This window comes from Hyla sarda, chromosome 5, assembly GCF_029499605.1.
Source record: "Hyla sarda isolate aHylSar1 chromosome 5, aHylSar1.hap1, whole genome shotgun sequence".
Taxonomy (NCBI): Eukaryota; Metazoa; Chordata; class Amphibia; order Anura; family Hylidae; genus Hyla; species Hyla sarda.
This window is the reverse complement of record NC_079193.1, coordinates 279,668,444-279,683,303: the sequence shown is the minus strand read 5'-3', so window position 1 is coordinate 279,683,303 and position 14,860 is coordinate 279,668,444. Positions and strand designations below refer to the sequence as shown.

Sequence of the window (14,860 nt, the reverse complement as noted above, 5' to 3'; positions counted from 1 at the left end):
TTATCTATACATAAGTTCAAGCAGAGCTAAATGGAAGTGGGTGCGGCTGCATGTTCGCTTAAAGGACATCTGCAGCAAAATACAACTTATCCCCTATCCACAGGATAGGGGATAAGTGTTTGATCGGGGGGAACCCACCGCTGACACCCCCCGTGATCTCCTGCACGGGGCCATGGCTCTGCCAGGGCTCTCCCTTGCAGAAGGTGTGCTGGCCGCAGCATGACCTCGCGGCCAACATGCCTCCTCCATGTATCTCTATGGGAGAGGTGGGGAGGCAGCGTTCGTGTCTCTCCGCCTCTCCCATAGAACTGTATTGGGAGGGGGCGTGGAGGGGGCGTATCATCGACCTCAGTAAGGTTGATGCTACGCACATTAGCCACATAGAGCGGGAATGTGGGGTCCCCGTGATCAAACACTTATCCCCCCTAGGGGATAAGTTGTATTTTGCTGAAGATGTCCTTTAAGCATTCGGTAGAGATCCCAGCACCCAGACCCTGACAAATCAAAACTTTGGGTGTATTTTTATATTCAGTCATAATGAGCCACCCAGTGGTATTTTTGCTATAGCACATTCCGGTAAACACAGCTTAAAATAAAGACATAATCCTATCATACTAAAATTATTAGTTACTTCTGTAACTTAAAATATTTGTCCATGATCTTCCTTAGTCATTCAGAATTTTGGATCTGGAATGTATTATTTTCCATGTTGCTCTCCTCCCAGCATCCACCATATTGCTATAGCAAGAGAAATATTTAAAGGGGAACTCCGGTGGAAACAAGTGGAAAACAAATGCTTTCAAATCAACTGGTGCCTGAGAGTTAAACAGATTTGTAAATTACTTCTATTAAAAATCTTAATCCTTCCAGTACTTATTAGCTGCTGTAAAAACAGAAATGTGTGAATTACTTTTCTGTCTGACAACCGTGCTCTCTGCTGACACCCCTGTCCGTGTCAGGAACTGTCCAGATTAGAATCATATCCCCATAGAGAACCTCTCCTGCTCTGGACAGTTCCTGACACGGACAAGTTATTTCCAAATTTACTGTTTAACTTTCTTGCACCAGTTTATTTGAAAACATTTTTTTTTTTCCACCAGAGTTCCCCTTTAAGGCTCCTGGATTGAACAGAAAATCTGTAGGAAGGCTACAAGGCTGCCCACCTACCCTGTGCCATTTATAATACTGGTGTTATAGGGGCACCAGGACCTGCTTGTGACTGCTTCTTCCATGACCATGCACACTCCCGGAGGCTATAGCTTTTTAGTGTTCTTTTTTTAGTTAGTGGAGATGGTCTTTAATGGTTTTAATGGTGCATTCTTAATTTACAAACTAAATGATAAGTTCTGCCTGATCTTTCAGAGCTTTAATGTTACATGAACAATAAATTGTATTGCTACAATGTTACAGTTTGGATGTCCGTACATATATATATATATATATATATATATATATATATATATAGATTTGCACTACAATTTTTTCTAGTCATTGTACTGCTGTGTGATCCTCAGGATGTGATACATTTTAGAAGACACCTTGCGTCACTTTTTCACAATCGACTTTCGCTCTAGCATAGGTGCATGTTGACATGTCATATGTTCATAGCGAGTCAGATTAATAGGGAGTTCTGTGTGGAATTTTCTATCCTGTTATTGTTCTCTCTCAGCGTTTGATGGCTGAGTTAATTCTCTTTAGTTTTGTCATGCTCTGTAGCACACATTGCCAGGCTATGATAAGCTGTACAAGGAAAAGAAGGGAAAACATGATGTCCATCAAAGTCCTAACCTTGCATTTTAAATGTTTTGCTGACCTGACGCGTTGCTCGGAAGGCCTCGGAGGATTCCTTTTATCAAATAAAAGCCCAAACAAAAATGTTCAATATGTTCTAAAGCTATCGGTTTTGAGTTAAACTGGGTGAAGTAGAAATATTTTACTCATCAGCTTTGCAGTCACAGAGTTTGCTTCAGCTAGAACAAAACTGCTGAGGCATTTAGAGAAAATTAACCCCCCATCCTGGCAGCCAGATGTGACTGGTTTCTGATGAATGCACATGAGTGGGCTGAAAAACCAAGAGACTGTGAAATTCCTGTCAGGTCTGTACAGTGCAGAATGGGCTATTGACTGCTTTCTATATTTCCCTCCATCATTCTTCTTGAACACTGCCATTAATTTCCTTTCCTGCTCTGCCTTGTGGTTTTTTTTCGTTCACCCCCTCCTCTTCTTTCTGTTTTTTTTTGTAGATCTCCGTGCTGCAGAGCAGGATGCACCGGGCTTTGGTGGAGTTCTTCAAACAACGAGGTCTCTATAACCAGGCTGGGCTGGCCAGGTTCCAGGCAGCCTCTCAAGAGAATGCTCACAAAATATTAGCTGTGCAGGTAGGTGATTGCAAAATAGTAGGAAAGATCATTCGGATCTATATTGAAAAGCAAATGATGGGTAGGGTGATGAAGCATTTACACCATATTCCATCAGTATTTTATGAATTTTTGACTTCTTTAATAAACTGAAATGGCATGCGGGATGAATTCAATAGCATGCATAGATTTCTTGATGTACTCCGCCTTCATATGCACATACTGCACATATATACACAAGTATATACATACATACACACATCATTCTCTGACAGTGTTTTCAACAACAATAAACCTATGGTATTGGACATTACCTTAAAGAGGTACTCCGCTGCTCAGCGTTTGGAACAAACTGTTCTGAATGCTGGAGCCGGGAGCTTGTGATGTCATAGCCCCGCCCTCATGATGCCACAACCTACCCCCTCAATGCAAGTCTATGGGAGAGGGCGTGACAGCCATCACGGCCCCTCCCATCGACTAGCATTAAGGGGTGGGGCATGATATCATGAGGGGGGCTGGGCTATGACATCACGAGCTCTTGGCACCAGCTTCAGCATTCTGAACAGTTTGTTCCAAAAGCTGAGCAGCGGCGTCCCTGACATATAACATATACATGCCAAGTTGCATGATTCTATACATTTTCTCATGTTTTGCCCCATTTTCTTGATATTCCTCTGTATGCATAAGCCAATCAGATACTTTATCATCCGGTCTTATTGATTATAGTGTCTGGTGTCCAAGCTGGCTTTACATTTTAGATTGCTGATGGCTGAACACTTCTACAAGAAACAGCTATAACTCCATATCACCCCATACACATGGACACTTGACTGTGTTCTTAAAGGGGTACTCCAGCCCTAGACATCTTATCCCCTATCCAAAGGATGTCTGATCGTGGGGGTCCTGCCGCTGGGAATCCCCACGATCTCCCTGCTGTACCTGGCGTTCGTTTAGAGCAGCTGCTTTCTTGTGATGTCACGGCCATGCCCCCTCAATGCAAGTCTACGGAAGGGGGCGTCACCCCCCCTCCCATAGACTTGCATTGAGGGGGCGTGGCCATGACATCACCACCGGGTGTGACCGTGCCATCATGAGCCTCTGCCCCGCATCGCCAGTCATCTGGCTCAGACATCTTATGCCCTATGCTTTAAATAGGGGATACGATGTCTAAGGGCCGAGTACCCCTTTAATGGTGAGATAGAAGAAAGCAGCTGCCAGACTCCTTTGGTGACAGCGTATCTCCCTAATATTTGTCCATGAGAAATCCAACATGCCTGACCTTTCTCTAAGGAGGAGTCATGAGGTCCCCATACACTTTAGATGGTAAGCCAGTCCTTTGGAAATTCTAATATACAATTTGTATGGCCAGCTATAGAGTGGAGCTCAGTTTGATTCGTTGCCACTTTGCAATAAATCAAGTTCCTAAAATAAAGCTGAATTTCAAGCAGATAACACATTGGTGGCTAAAGCACACTTCTTCTTACACACATTCTTCTTACACTGACTTATTTTTGGTGTGAAAAGTAAAAGGCGTCCAGCAAGTTCAGCAAATGTAGAATGTATTTCTTAGTTTAAAGCAAATATACAGACTGAGTGGTCAGACCACACCAGCGATTTTCGACTACAGGCGCATAGTCATGGCTGTTATAAGATAGACATATGTAAACTAAAATACTTTTAGAGGAATTGACATTAGCACCAGCAAACTCCCCTGCCAAGGTTTCACACATGTTAACCCCTTAAGGACCCGGGCATTCAAAGTTCAGCAGCAATTTTCCAATTTTTCACAACATTTTCAAAATCAGAGTTTTTCAGGGACCAGTTCTGTTTTGAAATGGATTTGAATGGCCTTCATGTTAGAAATACCACATAATTGACCCCATTATAAAGACTGCACCCCTCAAAGTATTCAAAATGACATTCAGAAAGTTTGTTAACCCTTTAGGTGTTTCACAGGAATAGCAGCAAAGTGAAGGAGAAAATTCAAAATCTTCATTTTTTACACTGGCATGTTCTTGTAGACCCAGTTTTTGAAATTTTACAAGGGGTAAAAGGAGAAAAAGCCTCCAAAATTAGTAACCCAATTTCTCTAGTGTAAGGAAACACCTCTTATGTCTACCTGAAGTGTTCAGCAGGTGCAGTAGAGGGCTCATAAGGGAAGGTGCAACAAATTTTGGAGTGTCAGTTTTTCTGAAATGATTTTTGGGGGGCATGTCACATTTAGGAAGCCCCTATGGTGCCAGAACAGCAAAAAATAAACACATGGCATACTATTTTGGAAACTACACCCCTCAAGGAACGTAACAAGAGGTACAGTAATAAAAGTTATGTTTTATCAAGAACCCATACTTATATAGAGGTTTTTGTTAACCCTTAGGGGTTAAATTGTTGTCTATATTTGATACCTCTGTATGTGTTCAGTGGCCCTTTGCTGGTAGCACAACAGTAAATGAGGGCCATAGTGTTCCTACCTGTGTTTATGTGAATATGAATTGAAAGCATTGAGAGTGAACATGGAGTAGGCATCTAAGGCCAAGTTACGTGTATTTTCTGGGTTTACTCAAACAGATAGCATTTCTGCTTGTGTTTAAAAAACGTGGATATTTTCTTAGCCTTTTCATACAAAAGCTATTTCTTCTTAACTATTTTGGAACACCAATCTTATTGCATCTCCCAATTTTTTATGGAACACTTGAAAAATGTATGCATCTTCACTTAGACTGAAGACCTGTATTTTTGAATGCTTAGCAAAAGACATTGGCCCAGATTTAGCAAAATGAGAGAACAAATTGAGTGATTTCCTCACAAAAACCAATCACAGCTCAGCTTTCACTTTACCATAGCTCATTAGCTGAGCTGTTTCTGGGGGAAAATCACTCTTTTTCTCTCTCACACAGTTTGATAAATCTGGGCCATGAGTCTTGCAATAGCTTCATATGTATTTTAACTCCAGCAGGCATTTTCTAACAGAAAGGAATACTTTTTGCACCTTTATTTTAGACTTAAAGGGGCTATCCACCCAGGGCCGTTTGAAGGAATTTGGGGGCCCCAAGCAAAATGGACATGGAGCCCCCCCCCCCCCTGATGTTCATGCATGTCACGCTCTAGGGCCGGCGTCAGGACGTAGTAACGCCGGCCCTTGACTTCTGGGAGCACGACGTGAGCGAACGTCGATACGAGGCCCGCACATTAGGTGCATCACAGTTCTCCCCACGTTAGGTGCAGCACAGTTCTCCCACATTAGGTGCAGCACAGTTCTCCCCATGTTAGCTGCAGCACAGTTCCCCCCACGTTAGGTGCGACACATTTCCCCCCACGTTAGGTGTGGCACAGTTCCCCCCACGTTAGGTGCAGCACAGTTCCCCCCACGTTAGGTGCAGCACAGTTCCCCCCACATTAGATCCAGCAGAGTTCCCCCCACATTAGGTGCAGCAGAGTTCCTCCCCCACATTAGGTGCAGCAGAGTTCTCCCCACATTAGGCTAGCAGTGTTCCCCCACATTAGGTGCAGTATAGCCCCCCACATTAGGTGCAGTATAGCTCCCCACATTAGGTGCAGTATAGTACCCCACATTAGGTGCAGTATAGTTCCCCACATTAGGTGCAGTATAGTTTCCCCACATTAGGTGCAGTATAGTCCCCACATTATGTGCAGTATAGTTCCCCACATTAGGTGCAGTATAGCTCCCCAAATTAGGTGCAGTATAGTCCCCCACATTAGGTGCAGTACAGTTCCCCCACATTAGGCAGTATAGTTCCCCACATTAGGTGCAGTATAGTTCCCCACAATAGGTGCTGTACAGTCCCCCACATTAGGCTGTAGTTCCCCCACATTAGGTGCAGTATAGTCCCCCCACATTAGGTGTAGTATGTTCCCCCACAGACATACAGCCTCCAGCCATACAGTGTATGGCTGGAGGCTGTATGCCTGATTACTGCCCTACTTCAGTGCTCCGACCACTGCTCCTCTGGTCCGGCCACCATAGCGGCAGGTCCCGGGACTGGAGGAGCGGTGGTCGGAGCACTGAAGCTGATGTGCCGCTGGTCACTTACCATGCTGGCCAGCGCATGTCCTGTTCGCTGCTCCGCTCCTCCGCGTTGCTTTCCAATGGGCGCACGCACGGGACGTCAGTGGGCTAACAGAGGCATGGGATGTCCTTAAGAGGGATGTCCTTAAAAGTGATGGGGAAATTTATCTGGGGGGGGGGCAATTTCCCCGTACCCCCCCCCCCCGGATCCGCCACTGCATGCATTATATACACACATAACACACTGTACACATTACATACTGTACATGCATGCTTCATACACACACAACACACTGTGCACATTACATACTGTACATGCATCATATACACACACATACTGTACACATTACATGCTGTACATGCATCATACACACAACACACTGTACACATTACATACTGTACATGCATTATACACACAACACACATACTGTACACATTACATACTGTACATGCATCATACACACAACACACATATTGCACACATTAAATACTGTACATGCATCATACACGCATACTGTACACATTACATACTGTACATGCATCATACACACACTGTACACATTACATACTATACATGCATCATACACACACATACTGTACACATTACATACTGTACATGCATCATACACACAACACATATACTGTACACATTACATACTGTACATGCATCATGCACACACAACACACTGTACACATTACATACTATACATGCATCATACACACACATACTGTACACATTACATACTGTACATGTATCATACACACACACTTTACACATTACATACTGTACATGCATCATACACACACACACTGTACACATTACATACTGTACATGCATCATAGACACACAACACACTGTACACATAACATACTATACATGCATCATATACACACACACATACTGTACACATTACATACTATACATGCATCATACACACACAGATAGAATAGATCAGTGTTTCCCAACCAGAATGCCTACAGAGGTTGCAAAACTACATCTCCCTGCATGCCCAGACAGCCTTTGGCTGTCCGGGCATGCTGGGAGTTGTAGTTTTGCAACAACTGGAGGCATCAGCTGGAGGCATCCTGGTTGGGAAACACTGGTATAGATCCACAGAAGTAACACACACACAGGCACAGTACATAGACATACACATATGTACACACACACATATATATATATATATATATATATATATATATCCACACACACACACGCTTATACATATATACATGCAGGGACACCTACTATAGTCAGGCCCCATGTTGTACAGCCTCTGCGGTCTCCTTTCCTCACATCTCTGTGCTCTCTCCTCCCCCCTCCCCCTCCTCCTGCTCAGACGGCTGAGAGAAGAGTCCGGGCTGAGGGAAGATACTGAGGGAAGATACCAAGTGCAGCGGGGGTGGGGGAGCGTGATTGTGGTGAGGTGAGAAGAACTCCAAAGCTGCAAATGAGTGTATTTTAAAAAAAATGTCAGGCATTTGGGGGCCCTCTTGTTTGACTGGGTGTCTGGGGCCCGGAGCACAAGCTCCAAGAGCATGATTGTTAATCCGGCCCTGGTGATGGGGGGAATTGCCCCGTCGCTACAGGACGGCAAGCACTGGCTCTGCTCGGGGCCCCCCAGCCAGCTCGGGGCCCCAAGCAAATGCTTGGTTTGCCGGTCCTGTAGCGACGGGCCTGTATCCACCATAAGGTGATTTTAGTACGTACCTGCCAGACAGTAAAAGAAATGCTTAGGAAGGATCTGGCTATGCTGTGAGATTAGAGACAGCAAAGAGGCGTATATAGATCAATTTATCAAAATGTATTTAACATCAATACAAGCACAGACATTTAAAACATTCAAATACCAACAAAGGAGAGAGGTAAGTAAATAAATACAGATGCCCACATATCCAGGGAAAACCAATGAGAAAAAAGAACAGTGGAGGTCTTAACAATGCCCAGTAACAGAATTGTGCCAAGGTAGAAGGTAAATGTGCATGTAAACATTTAACACTACGGTGCAAAGAAATATACAAGCTATGTATCGACAGATATTGATTTTTTAGGGCCGATACCGATAATCTGTGAACTTTGAGGCCGATAACCGATAACTTATACCGATATTACGGTATAAGTTATCGGCTATTTCTCCCGCAGCCCCCCCCCCCAACCCTCCAGAAGCCGCTGCAGATCAATGATTTAAAGGGGTAGTCCAGGAAAAAAACGTTTTTATATATATCAACTGGCTCCAGAAAGTTAAACAGATTTGTAAATTACTTCTATTAAAAAATATTAATCCTTTCAGTACTTATGAGCTTCTGAAGTTAAGGTTGTTCTTTTCTGTCTAAATCCTCTCTGATGACACCTGTCTCGGGAAACGCCCAGTTTAGAAGAGGTTTGCTATGGGGATTTGCTTCTAAACTGGGCGTTTAAATCAATGAACTGCAGTGGCTTTTGCAGGGCCAGAGACCGCTGCTGCCACCTGCTTATCTCCCCCTGCCTGTCCTGGGGTCCTCCTGAGTCCATCCACCACCGCCGCTGCCCCCCCTGCCTATCCTCTGGCCAGAGACCTCCGCTGCCCGCTTCTCTCCCCCTGCCGGTCCTGAGTCCAACCACCGCCGCTGCCACATTTCCTCCCCCATCCCCGGTTTTATAATTATCTGTTCTCGGGGTCCGCGCTACTTCTGGCTCGGGCGGCGTCCTGAGCTGTCACTGTGCGCACTGACGATGATGTTGCGTTGAGGACGTCACTCGTCATTGCGCAGCGCACAGCAATAATGCAGGATGCCGCAGGAAACAGAAGTAGCGCGGACCCCGGGAACAGGTAATTATAAAACCAGGAATGGGGGAGGCAATGGGGCAGCGGCGGTCTCTGGCCCGGGGGCGGGGCATTGTCGGCAAGGTAATTGCCGATACCGATAACGTCCAAAATTGTGAATATCGGCCGATAATATCGGCCAAACCAATAATCGGTCGATCCCTAATACAAGCATCTTAGCAGATCACCTTACACTTAAGTAAGCTGCAATAGGGATCAAGGCAACACACTGACATTGTAGAACTAGTATAGTAATAATGCTGTGATGAAACGTCGGGTGCTGGAGGTCCACAACTGTTAGCCACTAGGCAAGTTACAGCATTACTACTATACTAGTACTACAATGTCAGTGTGTTGTCTTGATCCCTATTGCAGCTTGTATATTTCTTTGCACCGTAGTGTTAAATGTTTACATGCACATTTACCTTGTGCCTTGGCACAATTCTGTTACTGGGCATTGTTCAGACCTCCACTGTTCTTTTTTCCCATTGGTTTTCCCTGGATATGTATGTCCATTACATTGGGCATCTGTATTTATTTACTTACCTCTCTCCTTTGTTGGTATTTGAATGTTTTAAATGTCTGTGCTTGCATTTATGTTAAATACATTTTGATAAATTGATCTATATACGCCTCTTTGCTGTTTCTATACCATTTTGCGTATGATCTGTTGCCATTGGCGATTGCTGTATGATTATGTTGTGAGATTACCATAATACTGTGGCTATCTTTTTGTGAACTGGTATTTCCTGTTTGAGTTTTCCTTTTTTGCCTACAAATCCCATAATACCTTTTTCCTCCCTCCCACACATCAGCCACCCCTCCCATTGAAACATAAATGAGCTGCATCCATTCAAAAGACATGTGGTTTTCAATCAGGGTGCCTACAGCTGTTGCATTAGTTACAGATTGATCTCTCTCCCACCAAGCGATCGCTCCACCCATTGAAGCAGACAGGGTCCCTGTCATCAGCTGACTATTGAGTCAAGTCTCGGCCGCATTGCAACCTGAGAAAAATCTGAGACAACAGTCATTTTGTATGCTGTTAAAAATAAATATTGTGGTGAAAATCACATAAGAATTGTGAGAAAACAGTCACGCACAGGTTCAGACACTATATTATGAACTACACTAACTTTACAGCCCCTGTAGCATAGTCAAATAAAAAAAAATCCTGGAATACCCCTTTAACTCTTTTCTCTTCAGTGGATTTGTGATTTTGTTTTTTTATTTTAGGATTTGAGGATAGGTTTAGTGGTAACTAGAGTGCCATGCCTTCCCTACTCATACACCTGTTCAGTCCTGAAATCATTTAGATCCCTTTGAAACTTAGTTTTTTTTTTATTGCAGCAATGGTATCCTCTAACTTCTTCACACTATTCTCCAGTTTCCCATGTAGAGATTCATAGATCATATGATTGTGAAACGGTTCTAAGGACATATTACTTTTGTCTGTTTCCAAAATGTCTCTTCAAGGTGTGGAGGAAATAATGAAAATGCTAAAATTAAAATCCTCAAGGCCAAAATGAGCTGTGTCTGTATGGGGGACTTTATGGGAAGTGTGTAGTTTCCCAAATTAGATTATTTCTCAAAAGTTTTAATTGTACTGGTGTTTTAGAGGCTCTACAAGAGCGACATGCTGCCCATAAAGCAATCCAGCAAAATCCACATTCTAAGTGCCAAAATCGGGGATTTTGCTTTCTTAGCCTGCAGTGTACACACAGTTATTTTCTTCCATTTGAATGGCATTTTTTTTTTACATAAGAGAACTGGCTTAGCAATTTGCTGGGTGTTTTTTGTGGTGGCACAAGCTGGGCACAACACATTTAACACTGAAATGACATTGATATTGGCATGTGCGGACAAGTAAGAGGCCTTTCTCCCGGTTTTGGTGACAAGCAGGTGTCTAGATACAAATATGATTATGAGGAGAAGTGTAAATTATACCTGGGTAAAATATCTAAGTCAGGACTTCAAGTTTCTTTTCTCTTGGCACTGCATCCATAGGTTGCTTAGAAGTAGCAGGTGAGTCTTGAGCTTTCGTACCCCAGAAGATAAACCTTATTTCAGTAATCTTGTAATGTAACCCCATAAAGATCAACACTTTTTCTAAAACTGGCTGGATTTTGGTGTATGTGTCATCTCATGTAGTGTAAAATCCCTACTTGGCCACATGCACAAACATAGCTCTAATGAGAGAAAATAGTACCAAAATACATTCAAGGCAGCCCTTACACAAACAGTGGGCAGAATCCTAGCTCAGGGTAGTGCCAATATTCTAAATTTTTACTGTGAATATCAGTACTTTGCGATTTTGCTAATATTTAGAATATAGTGATATATATTCTTAATGACGAATATTTGTACTGTGTAGAAAAAAAGTGATCATCCCTCCCTGCTTCCAGCTTGTGGTCCAAAGAAAGCTCCAATATTATTTACTGTGTGAGTCGGTGTGGAGCGCCAATATTTCGTATATGCAAATATACTTCCAGACGACACTGATCCCTCCCTTCTTTTAGGTGAAAGATATAATTGCGTATGCGCACTATGCAAATTTCATTACGAATTTTCGCATGGTAAAAAAAGGGAACAAACATAGCGAACATAGCATGAATTTTTGTCCATATATTCACAAAATATTGCAAATTCAAATATGGCCCCTGCCACTCATCACTAGCTCAGGGTCTGCTCTTTCTAATAGTACAAGGTAAGAAGGAGCTAGCAGAAAAGTCTCTTTAATACCCACTAGGGAAAAGGAAAGTGAGAGAACACATTGCAAACCAATCCGCACAGTCCAAGGATGGGATGTTTCAGATAGATTTTTATTATTGTACCCCCTTTCTTCTGCACATCCCTGTACGTAATAGTGTTATGTCCTTATACTTTATACTCAGAAATAACACATGATGCATTGAGAAAACTATAAGAAAGTTATTGGACTTGGTTGTTCAGTGAGAGTTTGAAAAGGGCTCCTGTCCTAATGTTCTTCTATGAATGACAGGAAGGACAGGAATCAAGGTGGACCCCTCTCATAAAATATAGACCTGACATCGGGAAATTACCAAGATAAATTCTCCGTTCAAATTCTGAGCACTGAAATAAACCATTCACGGTTATAGCTTATAAAATCAGCTCAGCCCTTCAGATAGAAATATGTATTATTGTAATTACCCATTGTCTGGCTGTGGGGCTGTCTATAATATATAGAGGGTCCCTTAGACACGCATAGATCTCTGCTAGTGTTCTGTTGTACTGCTTTATTTTTAAGTGAATGTCACATTGACCTGTTTCTTATCATATGACAAACAGCATTACTACTATTATTGTGTTACAAGTGTCATATCTGATAGAGGTGCATGTTTAGTATATCAAGCTTCTGCCATAAGACACACTTCAGTTGTATGTACAGAACTGTTTTAGTGTTTTCCAACATTTAATCTATTATATTGAAGATGGAGGGGCTGGCACTTACTACATAAAAAGTATGCTCCTTCAGATAGAACCTAAACATCCATTCAAGGAGTTTGACTGCAATGTTCAAACATAGCATTGAAACAGTTATGTAAAGATATCTGTGGAAAATTATAAAAAGGATGTAATGGTTCTCAAGCACTCTAAAAAGCAATGGAGTTGGGAGTGAGAAATGTTGTGGATAAGTGCAGTGGTAGGGGGGGAACGGTGAAGGGAAGGTGTAAGAAAATGGGGGAATGTACAGTGGCAGAAATCATGGGTTAATAATTCCAAGAGATTATGAGTTAATAATTCCAAGTTCATTGTCATCCACAGTCTCGGCGTCCTGGTATGTTGTAACGGCGCCCAAGCCTGTGTGAGCGCCGTTACAACATACCAGGATGTCGAGACCGTGGATGACCTTCTCCCCCTCTAAGGTTGGGTGAGTGAACTACATTGAAATACCTATTGTACAAGTTTGCCGACTGCCGAGTTGCGCTACATACCACCTAAGCACGGGCGTTTATACAACCAGCGCTGCATCAGTGGGCAGGACTTGCGGTACTCTAGCACTTCTCCGGCCCCATTGTTTTTGCAAGTGAGATCTGAATTCTTTCATCTTTATTGCACGGAACCTTTTCTGGCAATTTATGGACTAGTGTCAAGTGACTTTGGCTATTTAAAATATTGATTTACTATTTGTTTTTATTGTTTATATACATTTTGTATACCTACCAGAGTGGATTGCTGGCATCCACTTTGGATATCTGTTTGAAATAAATTTTTATACTAAAACTAGGAATTATAGGAATTATTAACCCATAATCTCTGCCACTTTACATTTTTTGGTGTTTTAAGGCTACATTCCCCCATTTTTTTAGACCTTCCCTTCACCGTTACCCCCTACCAGTGCACTTATCCACAACATTACTCACTCCCAACTCCATTGTTCTTTAGAGTCTTGGGAACCATTACACCTTTTTTTTTATAATTTTCCCTAAATTTTGCATGTGAAAATGCTGATGTAGCCAATAGTGGTCTACACCGTACTGAATTCTCGGACATTTGACAGATTAAGCACACCCACTGCTTTTTATTTTCTGTAAAGATATCTGTAGTGATTAAAACTTAACACCCTCAGGACATTGGGCATAAATGTATGCCCTTCTCCCACTTCCATTGTATGACGTCATATGGGTAATGCCATACATCATTATTGGGCCAATGTCCATCATTAACCTGGTAAAACGGGTAAAAAGCATTTCGGGAAATATCGCAGGGTCCCCATCAGCTGAAAGGGCGGATGGAGGGTCCCTGCCTGCCTCTTTCCTATCCCATTCGTGCTCCTGTACTGCAGGCAGTGTTAGCAACCTGCAGCAATGGAGCGCCCATAACACTGATCAATGCTGTACTATGGCACAGCATTTTTCAGTGCAATTGAAAGATTGCATGTACCGGTCTCCTATGGGGACTAAAAAAATAGGGAATAAAATGTATTTATTTATTTATTTTAACGAACGTGGATAACACTCTTCCCTGATTAAAGTTTGAATCACCCCTCTTTTCCCATTTTTCAAATAAAATAATGTAAATAGAAAGAAAACTAGAATCTGTAGAATCTGGTATCACTGCATTCAGTCCGAACTAGTAAACTATAATGTTAAAGCCGCACAGTCAATGACGTGAATGTAAAAAAATACCAAAGTACAGAATTACTGATTTTTGGTCACTTCATATAGCAGAGAAAAAAATCATAAAAAGCTATCAAATAATCTCATCAAAACAAAAATAGTAGATAAAAACTACAGATTTAGGTGCAAAAACTGAGCCTTCATACATCCCCATATATAGGAAAGTAAAAAAAAAGTTATAGGGGTCAGAATAGGGTAATTTTAGGCATACTGATTTGATTAAAAAAAACTATATACCTTTGATATTGTTTTAATTGTGTTGTTTTAATTGTGTTTTAATTGTACGGACCAACAGAATAAAGATAATGTGTCATTTTTACTGATAAGTACACTGCATACAAACAATGGTCCCTAAAAGTAGCAAAATGGCTTTTTTTTTATTTTGCTGTGTGAATATTTTTTGTTTTACTGTAGATTTTTTGGTAAAATGAGTGATGTCATCACAAAGTACAATTAGTAACATAAAAAAACAAGCCCTCATATGGGTCTGTAGGAACAAAATTTCAGGCATTATGACTTTTGGAAGGCGAT

At 42.2% G+C, this 14,860-nt stretch overlaps 1 protein-coding gene across 7 annotated transcripts in view; it reads left to right on the top strand.

Annotated features, from left to right (window-relative positions):
• CCDC178 (coiled-coil domain containing 178) overlaps positions 1-14,860 on the top strand; it is a 372,333-nt gene that overhangs the window by 319,631 nt on the left and 37,842 nt on the right. For 5 of the 7 annotated variants that reach the window (XM_056521798.1, XM_056521799.1, XM_056521800.1 and 2 more), the window contains exon 18: positions 2,244-2,378. In XM_056521798.1, coding sequence (XP_056377773.1) covers positions 2,244-2,378 — 135 coding nt within the window. Of the gene's footprint in view, positions 1-1,100; positions 1,321-2,243; positions 2,379-14,860 lie in introns of those variants that run through there. The other 2 variants (XM_056521806.1, XM_056521805.1) reach the window with 2 other exon arrangements.